This window comes from Hyperolius riggenbachi, chromosome 6 (genome assembly GCF_040937935.1).
Source record: "Hyperolius riggenbachi isolate aHypRig1 chromosome 6, aHypRig1.pri, whole genome shotgun sequence".
NCBI classification, from domain to species: domain Eukaryota; kingdom Metazoa; phylum Chordata; class Amphibia; order Anura; family Hyperoliidae; genus Hyperolius; species Hyperolius riggenbachi.
The window spans coordinates 382,687,815-382,700,257 of record NC_090651.1 but is presented as its reverse complement, the minus strand read 5'-3'; the positions used below and the strand labels follow the sequence as shown (position 1 = coordinate 382,700,257).

Here is a 12,443-nt window from a genome sequence, read left to right as displayed (position 1 = left end):
CCCGCTTCCTCAGGCATTAAACAACAGGAGTATCACACAGCCAAGGTCCAGATTAGGCTTAGCACCTCTGTGATCTCTCCTGAAGAGAAGCTTGAACGGAGGCACCAGAATAGAGTAAAAACATTTTAAAAAATATTTAAAAAGGGTAGCAGTGGTGGTGGGCTTACCTCCCCAACAAATAAAACACAGACAGTGTGATGATTAAAGTTTCAATAAAGATACCGTTTATTTAAGTACTCCATGATGCAACACGTTTTGCAGGATCTATCCCGCTTCATCAGGTAATTAAAGGAGTAAAAACTTGTACTAGTCTGGGTCCAAGCCAAATGCTGAGACCGGTGTGTTACCCCTTGTTTCCTATCCACGGAGAGTGACTTCTTAACCTGAGTGGGGTCAGGTCATAACATCCCCACCCGCCTATACAGTGGTTGCCTTTGTGGTAACGCACGTTTGTGAGTATAAACTCTTATACACCTTACCACTACCAATAACTTCCTGAACGTACTACACTATTTTGGGCTCTCAGTGTTCTTTTTTTCTCTTTCTGCAATTTGATTGAATCTGCTAGATATTGATGCTGCAAATGTTGTTGAGAATGTGTTTCGAGCGGCGTTTGATTTATTGAAAAAAATGAAGCTACTCTCACCTGTCCATGGCGTGGTTCTGTTCTCTTCTCTGTCTGCTGGATGCTTCTTCCTCTCTTCACTCCTGAGTCCTGGGGCACTTGTGTGATGTCCCAAATACTAGAGGCCTCCAGTGGTCATGCTACACTGCACAGCCTGTGGGAGGGGGTGGCTGGGAGATTTCACAATTGTAACTTAGCGAGAACACGAGTCAGGCTCGAGTCCATAAACGCATACTTACCTAAGGAAAGGGAAGCGCCTGGATCTTAAGGAGGCTTCCCTCACTGTCCTCTGCTGGTGGACCCTCTAGCTGCACTCCTCTGGCACAAGTGTGACCATGCTGTAGTCACGTGAGCGCAGCTGTGCCTGCTGAGCAGCACAAAGAAGCTTGTGCGTCTCTGGCTTAATATGCAGGCGCGGCCGTGCTCGGGCAGGTACAGTACGACCACAATCAGCCCTTGTCGGTAATCTTTGGAGGGTCTGTGCTCTGCGACGGGGGACCAGAGGACTGTGACGGAAGCATCATTAGGATCCAGAGGCTTCCTACTCCTCAGCTAAGTATTTGATTTTTGTACCGGCTGAGTTTCGGCTCAGGTACACTTTAAAGGGAATCTGAAGTGAAAATAAACGTATTATATAATGAATTGTATGTGTAGTACAGCTAAGAAATAAAACATTAACAGCAGAGATATGAGTCAAATATTGTTTCCAGTACAGGAAGAGTTAAGAAACTCCAGTTGTCATCTATGCAAAAGAGCTTCGCTGATTTCTCCGACTTTCAAATTCGCAGAGAGCTCTGTCTTTTGAAGCTTTTATCTGAACTGTCTCCCACTGTATTTTTTTTCCTGCAGAGGAAAGTTCAAAAGGTCATTAGCCTGCTCTGTGAAATTTAGGAAATGACGCAATGTAATAAAAAAACAACAACTATATAACAGAAAATAGAAAATAAAAATATGAGACTATTTTCTTTGCTACTAATGTTGTATTAATTATCCATACTACACAACCAATTCGTTATATCATTTATTTTTTTGCTTCAGTGTCACTTTAAGAATGATTTTATTACATTAGTAAATACTAGCCGTCCCGCGTCGTAGCATACGCCGCATCTTCTATCTATCTAATAGAGTACGTGCCTCAACCTTGAAGCAAGAAGAATAAAGGTGGGTACACACATCAGATAAAAGTCTTTGGAAAAATGAAAGATCACAGACCAATTTTACCCCCTTCCATGTAGTATGAGAGCCACACCTACACAGTCTATTCTATGGAGCTGCACTCCCCATCAGATAGAAATCTTACCCCCTTCCATGTAGTATGAGAGCCACACCTACACAGTGTATTCTATGGAGCTGCACTCCCCATCAGACAGAAATCTTACCCCCTTCCATGTAGTATGAGAGCCATACCTACACAGTCTATTCTATGGAGCTGCACTCCCCATCAGACAGAAATCTTACCCCCTTCCATGTAGTATGAGAGCCACACCTACACAGTCTATTCTATGGAGCTGCACTCCCCATCAGACAGAAATCTTACCCCCTTCCATGTAGTATGAGAGCCATACCTACACAGTCTATTCTATGGAGCTGCACTCCCCATCAGACAGAAATCTTACCCCCTTCCATGTAGTATGAGAGCCATACCTACACAGTCTATTCTATGGAGCTGCACTCCCCATCAGACAGAAATCTTACCCCCTTCCATGTAGTATGAGAGCCACACCTACACAGTCTATTCTATGGAGCTGCACTCCCCATCAGATAGAAATCTTACCCCCTTCCATGTAGTATGAGAGCCATACCTACACAGTCTATTCTATGGAGCTGCACTCCCCATCAGACAGAAATCTTACCCCCTTCCATGTAGTATGAGAGCCACACCTACACAGTCTATTCTATGGAGCTGCACTCCCCATCAGATAGAAATCTTACCCCCTTCCATGTAGTATGAGAGCCATACCTACACAGTCTATTCTATGGAGCTGCACTCCCCATCAGACAGAAATCTTACCACCTTCCATGTAGTATGAGAGCCACACCTACACAGTCTATTCTATGGAGCTGCACTCCCCATCAGACAGAAATCTTACCCCCTTCCATGTAGTATGAGAGCCATACCTACACAGTCTATTCTATGGAGCTGCACTCCCCATCAGACAGAAATCTTACCCCCTTCCATGTAGTATGAGAGCCACACCTACACAGTCTATTGTATGGAGCTGCACTCCCCATCAGACAGAAATCTTACCACCTTCCATGTAGTATGAGAGCCATACCTACACAGTCTATTCTATGGAGCTGCACTCCCCATCAGACAGAAATCTTACCCCCTTCCATGTAGTATGAGAGCCACACCTACACAGTCTATTGTATGGAGCTGCACTCCCCATCAGACAGAAATCTTACCCCCTTCCATGTAGTATGAGAGCCACACCTACACAGTCTATTGTATGGAGCTGCACTCCCCATCAGACAGAAATTTTACCCCCTTCCATGTAGTATGAGAGCCACACCTACACAGTCTATTCTATTGAGCTGCACTCCCCATTAGATAGAAATATTTGCAAGATGCTGCACACAAAGTTGCTGTGCACATTCAAAACATCATTATCTGCAAAAGATCCGTTCTTGCAAAAGATCAGTACCTACAAAATACATTCATAGTCTATATTTCCATGCGGATTATTGTGGACATTTTTCCGCATAAGGGCATAAGCATCCGCATACAATGAATTTTCGATGCTGGTCGAAAACACAAATATTTCTGAAGATTTTCGTGAAAATTCGCCAAAAAACGAAAACAGGATTTTCGATGCGAAAATGACTTAGGCGAAAATTCGCAAGCAACACTGCTACATGCTACATTAGCACTATCCAGGAGCGCCACAGGGAGGATTCCCAATGCCCCCTTTTTATACAACCGGAGGGACCGTGGGAACCACAGCGGCACCCCGGAGGGGGAGGCTAGGTGCCGCAGACGACCCCCCCCAAGCGTGGCCAGCGCCAGGGAGAGCCGTCTGCACCCACCTCCCAATATTAAAAACAGGCACTTACCTTAACGTCCATTGCGTTCTGCTACATGCGCATTAATTTTCTCATGGAAAGCATTTTTTGCAGTTTGTATCCTTTGGAGGCAGGTGGTGGATGGCTTGTTTCGGTGGTGTGAGCCCTGGAGTGAGTTGTCTGCGCCTGTCCTCTCCCCCCCTCTGGAGTGCTGTATGTGAGCCAGCCCTGAGCTCTAAAGCTCGGGGTGACCCATGCTTCACTCCTTTCTCATGTGGTGCCCCCAAGTTAATGTGCATGTAGCAGAACGCAATGGACGTTAAGGTAAGTGCCTGTTTTTAATATTGGGAGGTGGGTGTGGACGGCTCTCCCCGACGCTGGCCACGCTTGGGGGGGGTCGCCTGCGCCTCCCCCTCCGGGGTGTCGCTGTGGTTCCCAGGCAGTGAGAGAGCCTGGGACCCTGTGGTCCCCCCGGTTGTATAAAAGGGGGGCATTGGGAATCCTCCCCGTGGCGCTCCTGGATAGTGCTAATGTAGCATGTAGCAGTGTTGCTTGCGAATTTTCGCCTCAAAAATCCCGTTTTCGTTTTTTGGCGAATTTTTTAACGAAAATCTTCAGAAATATTTGCGTTTTCGACCAGCATCGAAAATTCATTGTATGCGGATGCTTATGCCCTTATGCGGAAAAATGTCCACAATAATCCGCATGGAAATTCAATCTATGCGGACGTTTATACGGAAAAATGCCCACAATAATGCGCAAGGAACTTCTCTGAATGCGGGCGCTAATGCCCTTATGTGGAAAATGTCCGCAATCATACGCAAGTAATGCGAAAATGACTGGCCTTAGGCGAAAATTAACGTGAAAAAATTAGATGGAAAATTTGCCTGTCAAAACGAAATTAGGCGAAAATTCGGTAAAAATGTATCGAAACAAATTTTTGCATTTTCGCTCATCACTGGCATGTAGCAGGGCGACTGCTTTGCAGTATTGGTTTTTTGACCCTGCATAGTTTGGCATGCAAAAGCAAATGCATATTTGCATGAGCATTGCCTCATGAATAGCCAATTAGGCCAGATTTGCAAAGCCAGACTTGCTAGGGTAGGCCTCTTTTCCACGGACAGTTGATAGGCAGTAACATGCCTCTCAAACTCTTACAACTGCTCACTACTGCCTGGTAACAGCTTGCTGCTGCCTGGAAACTGCTTGTTGCTGCCTGGTATCTGCTCACTGCTGCCTGGTAACTGCTTGCTGCTGCCTGGTAACTGCTTGCTGCTGCCTGGTAACTGCTTGCTGCTGCCTGGTAACTGCTTGCTGCTGCCTGGTAACTGCTTGCTGCTGCCTGGTAACTGCTTGCTGCTGCCTGGTAACTGCTTACTGCTGCCTGGTAACTGCTTGCTGAGCACACAGCTCAACAGTCCGTGGAAAAGAAGCCTAAAACTTGGTGATTGAGCACGCATATATTTTCTCATGCAAAGTACTTCTTCTTCTTGCTCGAAGGTTGAGGCACTTACTCTATTATATATATAGATGGGTTCAAACCCACTTTAAAGAGTAACTGTCAGGCTGCAGAAGCTACTTTAAACCTCTATTCTCCTGTGTTAAACAGTTTAGAAGGAAGCCAAAAAGGCAATACTGTAGTTAAAAATCTCTCTTACATCTGATGTGTGCTTATCAGCAAAGCTGTTAGACCCAAGCTCTTAAGAGGACGCAAGCCACATACCATACTGCAAAGCATTCTGGGGCCCTCCCCTCGGCTGCTAATGAGAAGTTACAGGATCAAGTTTCAGCAGCTTGTAACTCAGTCCAGCCCACAGCACTGATAAATCTCCCTGCAGAGTACACTGCAGGAGTCCGCTATTGTTCCTAGCCACATGGCTAATTAATATTCACTGCACACTAGTGTTATTCAGTATGAGCTTTTCTGTGATCAGGAAGCAGGCAGGACATGACGACACAATTGGCTTCATAGGAGACAGACAAACATGGAGCCTGCCATGAGCTGTCAGGAGCATCAATCTCTGCATATACTATATACAAATTCTGTGAAGTACAAACGTGGACAGTGAAATGCATATGTAATGTAAGTACAGCCAGTATTTAGCTACTGATATATGTGTTTTTTTTCTCTGAGACCTTATACCTAACAGCTCCTCTTTAAGGCCCCCATTCCAATCCTAGTTTTAGACACAAATGCATGAAAAATCTGCATTAGATCTGGCAGCCGGTTGAAAGCCATTGGGCTTTTTCCACCTTATGGCTGGTTTTGGACCATTAGTGTCTGGGATAAAAACTAGCAGCCTGCAGTGTATTTTTGGACGATACATACGTCCCTCCAAAGATGAACATAGGGGCATCCCACACCACACACTCTGTATCTCGGATACCTATGGGCGCATGTCTAGAACCCCACTTTGCACCCGGACCCCCCAGACCATGAACCAATAGGAAGCCCCATTGGAAGCTTTAAAGATCCTTTGCCACGGTTCAGAGCCATTTACAGGATGGGAGTTGTGGTGTCTGATGATGAGCGGCGCTGCGGAGGCGGGGACTGATGGAGCGTAGAGATCGGCGGATGAGCGAGAACACTTCAATCAAGATTTAAAGAAGAAGAAAGGAATAAATAAAAGAAGAATTAAAGGAGAAGGACGGAAGAAAAAGAAGTAAAAAAAGAAAAGAAAGAAGTGATAGATGAAAAAGAGAAGAATAAAGAAGAGGACGAGTTTTATTTTAGGCATTTTAGGCATAGAGTCACAATTGCCACTTCATACCCATATACCTGAAAGGGGCAGGACATCTGGGGGTCCCCATATTAAAGGGGGCCTCCAGATTCTGCATAATTTCCCCCAGAATGCATGTGTGCCCTCTCCTGGGCACCTGAAGTGGGTCAAGGGCTCTGTATGAGGAAAGGGGGCTTTGTAAACCCCCTCCCCTAGGATATCACGTACCAAGTATGGCTAGTATGGTGGAGCCCAACACAGGTTGACTCAGCCAGCCATCCTGGCTATATCAGCCTGCATGGGTGACAAGGGGTTAATTAAGGTTTACTGGGGAGGGGCTATGCCCCCCTCCCCTCCCCACATATATTATTAACCTCAAATCTTTATTTTTTTTTGCAGTGACCGAGAGCTTGCATGGCTGTACCACGGATGAGATCTGTGAAGCGGGCCCTAGAATGATACAAATTCCGGGACGTTACCTGAAGAACGTAAAGCACAATATTACCTGCAACAGTGCAAAAGCGTGGAGGAGTGCAATCCATAGCCTATATGTCATCTCTTTCACAGTCCTCTGTCTTCTGAAAGCTTAGTTTGTTGTTTGTGAATAATTGTGTGAAAAGTGATTGTTAGAAAAACAAAAAACTAACTAAAACAAACAAAGACAAAACAAAAATAAACCAAACTAATCTTTGTATTATTATTTTTTTTTTTGGGTGGGGGGTGGGGAGGGGAGAAGTGATAGAGGCTTTGGTTCCAACATTTAACCAACAGCCATAGAGATTGGAGAGTAGATTTGATATGTACATTTTGTTGAAATAGGCTTGGAACTGGACCAATCCAAACTAAGAGTAACAATATTTGATTGGCTCAAATCACCACTGCATGCAGTTTTCATCAAAATGGACACCATCTTAAAATGTTAGCATCGGTCTGTTCAATTCTACTGGAGAGCCTATGTGATTCAGAAAACCTAAACGGCACTGGCCTTCTTTTAACAAATGTCTCCTCTTAGGTTTGCTCCTCTCTCATGTGTCATAGCAGATCTTGTCGAGGTGCAATAAATATAAAACTGCACCAAAATGTCCACCACACCATTTCAAGAAGGTTGCCAACGTAAATTCATTCTTCTCCGTTATCCAGTTTCCACTACTCCATTTGTACAAAGATTAGAGCCTGGGCTTAGTAGGGCACCACACCTTGAGCTGTACCAGTTCACATGATCCATGGGGGGGGGGCTCTGCAAGTGAGGGTTCGGCAAGGTGTTCCTGTCTACCCTAAAGCCCTTGTCCATACCTTGAGCAATGGGCTCATTGTAGTTGTAGGTTCTTGGTGGGGAATTCATGGTGCACTTGGGGAACCCCTTTTAACAAGGGTACCCCCAGATGCCCACCACCAGGTGAAATGGGTATAGGGGTACTAATATATACTCCTTACCCATTTCTACATTGAGTTAATATAGAAATAAAATTGTAACAACAACAGCCCATTAATATTAATTAACTATACTTACCAACAGTGGGATGCAAAAGTTTGGGAAACCTTGTTAATGTTCATGATTTTTCCTGTATAAATCGTTGGTTGTTATAAAAAAAATGTCAGTTAAATAAATCATATAGGAGACACACACAATGATATTTGAGAAGTGAAATGAAGTTTATTGGGTTTACAGAAAGTGCGCAATAATTGTTTATAAAAAATTAGGCAGATGCATACATTTGGGCACCACAGAAAAGACATGAAATCAACATTTAGTAGATCCTCCTTTTGCAGAAATTACAGCCTCTAAATGCTTCCTGTAGGTTCCAATGAGAGTCTGGATTCTGGTTGAAGGTATTTTGGACCATTCCTCTTTACAAAACATCTCTAGTTCATTCAGGTTTGATGGCTTCCGGGCATGGACAGTTCTCTTTAACTCACACCACAGATTTTCAATTATATTCAGGTCTGGGGACTGAGGTGGCCATTCTAGAACGTTGTACTTGTTCCTCTGCATGAATTTCTTAGTGGATTTTGAGCAATGTTTAGGGTTGTTGTCTTGTTGACAGATCCAGCCCCGGCGCAGCTTCAGCTTTGTCACTGATTCCTGGACATTGGTCTCCAGAATCTGCTGATACTGAGTGGAATCCATGTGTCCCTCAACTTTGACAAGATTCCCAGTCCCTGCGCTGGCCACACAGCCTCACAGCATGTTGGAACCACCACCATATTTTACTGTAGGCAGCAGGTGTTTTTCTTGAAATGCTGTGTTGTTTTTCCTCCATGCATAACACCCCTTGTTATGCCCAAATAACTCAATTTTAGTTTCAGCAGTCTACAGCACCTTATTCCAAAATGAAGCTGGCTTGTCCAAATGTGCTTTAACATACCTCAAGCGGCTCTGTTTGTGATTTGGGTAGAGAAAAGGCTTCCTCTGCATCACTCTGCATCACTCTCGCATACAGCATCTCCTTCTGTGCATGGAATGGTTGAACGATTCACAGTGACTCCATCTGCAGCAATATGATGTTGAAGGTCTTTGGTACTGGTCTGTGGGTTGACTCTGACTGTTCTCACCATTCGTCACTTCTGTTTACCCAAGATTTTTCTTGGTCTGCCACTTCAAGCCTTAACTTGAACTGAGCCTGTAGCATTCTATTTCCTCAGTATGTTCCTAACTGTGGAAACAGACAGCTGAAATCTCTGAGACAGCTTTCTGTATCCTTCCCCTAAACCATGATGGTGAACAATCTTTATCTTCAGGTCATTTGAGAGTTGTTTTGAGACCCCCATGTTGCTACTCTTCAGAGAAACTTAAGAGGGGGTAAGCTTACAATTGACCCCCTTAAATACTCTTTCTCACACTTGGATTCACCTCTGTATGTAGGTCAGGGGTGTAACGATTGGTGTCAGCACACAGAGAGAATCTGATTATTGGTGATCTGCAGTATCACCAAGAATACAGATATATACCTGATTATTGATGATCTGCAGAATCCCCAATAATACAAGTAGAACTAACCTCTGGACACCTGATAAAGTGTAAGTGTTTTGTGCAACAGTATATGAGCCTGGACCACCTGAGGAGCATCTCCTAGTCAGGGTTGGAGATAACTAGAGAGCCAGTGATTCCCTGAACTGCTGGGAGTCAGACTCTACTGCAGTCAAAGGACTCCTATGAGATAGAGTCCCTGACTGGATTGCAGAGAGGTCCCTCTGAGGGACAGGGAGTCCCTGCAGCTACTGGACACCCCACCGGGGGGGGGGGTCACAGGTAGTACAGAGGGACTGAACACCCAAGGAGTGAGTGACAGCTAGAAGGGTCGGCCAGGCCGGGTCGGCAACACACGAGCAGATAAGGTACAGAGAGAGAAGGCTGATTCGGTAACCAGGGACAGGCAGGGTTGGCAACAGGTAATCAGATATGCGTAGGTACCGAATCAGAGAGCAGGAGAAGGGTCAAGAGAGCAATAGGTCATAACAGATATCAAGCAGAAGCCTAGTCTAGAGTGTGAGGTCCGTGGTCTCAACACCCAGGAACTGGTCTAAAGAATAACGCAGCAATGACACAGTATCCCTAATCTTGGGTGTGAGGTCCGTGGTCTCAACACCGTGGTCTAAAGTATAACACAGCAATGACACAGTATCCCTAAGCTTGGGTGTGAGGTCCGTGGTCTCAACACCCTGGAACTGGTCTAAAGTATAACACAGTAATAACACAGTAATAACACAGTAATCTGGCTAAGTGTGAATTCCCAGGTCCACCTGGTTCTAACACACTGAGGGATCTGACTATGGTCTGAGTGCTAACACATAAGCATTCGTAACGGCAGACAACCAGCAACTGACAGGCAAGAAGTATATATAGCAGAGCGCTCCTCAGCGCCGCCCAGTCCCATTCAGCCAATCACCTACTGCGCTGGGATCAGCTGATCGTCCTGATCAGCTGATCCCTCTCCTATTGGCATAAAGGGCTTGCCTGTCTTGCAGCGCGCGCGCGTAGCTCTCCATCTGTGTGCACTACTAGGCTCAGACAAACCAGACGCATGCTGCTGTGCGGAAACCGCTGGTCTGAATGCGGAACCAGCCACCTCGCTGTCAGACCGCGCGGCGGTGTCTCTGCAATCCATTACAAAGGGTCACTGAGCTTACCAAGCCAATTTGAGTTCCAATAATTAGTTCTAAAGGTTTTGGAATCAATAAAATTACAATAGTGACCAAATTTATGCACCTGCCTAATTTCATTTAAACAATTATGGCGCACTTTCTGTAAATTCAATAAACTTCATTTCACTTCTCCAATATCACGGTGTGTGTCTCCTATATGATATATTTAACTGACATTTTTTATCGTAACAACCAACGTTTTATACGGGAAAATCATAAAAATTAACAAGGTTGTCCAAACTTTTGCATCCCACTATATAATTAGTGATCTCATGCCAATATCCTTGGAAATGTCCCTTGCTAATATCATCTGGACTTTAAATGAAGACTGAAGATCTGCACAGAACAATACCTCACAATTTACTCTCCACCACTGGCAATCACTATTCTAAAGTACAGCAAAGCAGTAGTTTCACCATATTGACATGATACCCCTCAACATACCATGTACTCCTTACCCATTTACACAAAGAGTTAAAATAGAAATGGAAACATAACCATGAAAAAGTCATGTAATATTCTTAAATAACCATAAATACTCCCATTTAATTCATGATCACATGCCCATATCCTCACAAATATCCTACACTCAAATCCTCTAGACCTTGATTGAAACATTTTCACTGAACAAGTCACCCCCTGCCATACAGAATCACTATACTCAAGTATGGAAAGCCCTGGCAAAGCATCTTTTAATGTACTGCTGGCTGGGGCTCTTTTGGTTGTTTAATAGACCAATGGGAATACTCCCTGAAGATTATCCCCATTGTTCTGTTAGGGGCCAATGGGGAGCACCGACAGCACATTTTAAGATGCTCCTGGCCTCCGCGTAACAGCCACTGGCTCCATCCACAGTGACTGCAGCGATTCTTCATCTGTCCCCCTCCGTGCACAAATCATTTAAAAAAATCCTCCAGCTAGCAGCCTCACTCGCCTTACCTCGTTCCTGCGACTATCCTGAAGTCCGAGCCTCCAATCCCTGCTCTGCAGTCAGCCGCGTAATGTCGGTTACCCGGGTCCCAGGTTGATGACGTCATTAAGTCGGGTCCCGAGTAGTCAGCAATACGTGGCTGACTGCTCAGCGGGGAACAGAGGCCCGGGCTTCAGGATAGTCGCAGGAACGAGGTAAGGTGAGTGAGGCTGCTTGCTGGAGGATTTTTTTAATGATTTGTGCATGGAGGGGGACAGATGAAGAAGGATCGCTGCAGTTAACTACTGCAGCAATCATTCATTGGGAAGGGGGGGGGGGGGGTGGACTAATTGGCTACAAGGGAACATGTTCCCTTTCACCAATTAGTATTGCAGCTGACAGTGCCGGGGGGTGCGCTGTAAAGCGCACCCGATCCTGCACAGCAGGGCTGCAAGCTGAATCAGTATATCTACATCATGGTGGCTTGGAGGGTGCCACAGATGATGAAGATATACTGTAGCAGTGGAAAAAGTGGTTAAATGATTATTTATTTCAGCCACTGTCCCTGATCAGGAGTATAACTACAAATCATGGGGGCCCCAAACAAAACTTTGATTGGTCCCCCCAATGTTGTTGACACAGGTGTAGTAGCCACAAAAACACCTGGTCTGAAGGACTGACTCTTTTGTTGGAGGGAGTGAAGTATTTGGGGCCCTCTAACAACTCTGGGCCCTCCTGTAGTTGTGCCCCTGACCCTGATTAAAATGTTTGTTTGACAGTTTTCATTTCTAGGTGTCATGCATTGCTGCAAGTGTAAGCTTTGAATGCCAGGGTTCCCTATGCAGAGTCCCGAGCAGAGTGTAAATGAGAGGTTACTCACCCAGATTTTGGCGTTCTACTGACCAAATCTCCCTTCAGTTGGGGGCACCTCTAGCTACTTAGCATTAGGTCGCCCGAGCTATCCTCAGTATTAAAGAGAACCTGTAACAAAATAAACATCCTCTGGGGGTTACTCACCTCAGTAGGGGGAAGCCTCAGGGTC

At 45.2% G+C, this 12,443-nt stretch overlaps 1 protein-coding gene across 2 annotated transcripts in view; it reads left to right on the top strand.

The window, feature by feature from the left end:
* Positions 1-7,030, top strand: part of LOC137523107 (uncharacterized) — a 73,191-nt gene extending 66,161 nt beyond the window's left edge. Inside the window, exon 8 of one of the 2 annotated variants that reach the window (XM_068243324.1) lies at positions 6,748-7,030. In XM_068243324.1, the coding sequence (XP_068099425.1) occupies positions 6,748-6,938 (191 nt within the window). In that variant the 3' untranslated portion in view covers positions 6,939-7,030. The remainder of the gene's footprint in view (positions 1-6,747) is intronic. The other variant, XM_068243325.1, reaches the window with a different exon arrangement.
* Positions 7,031-12,443: the final 5,413 nt, after the last annotated feature.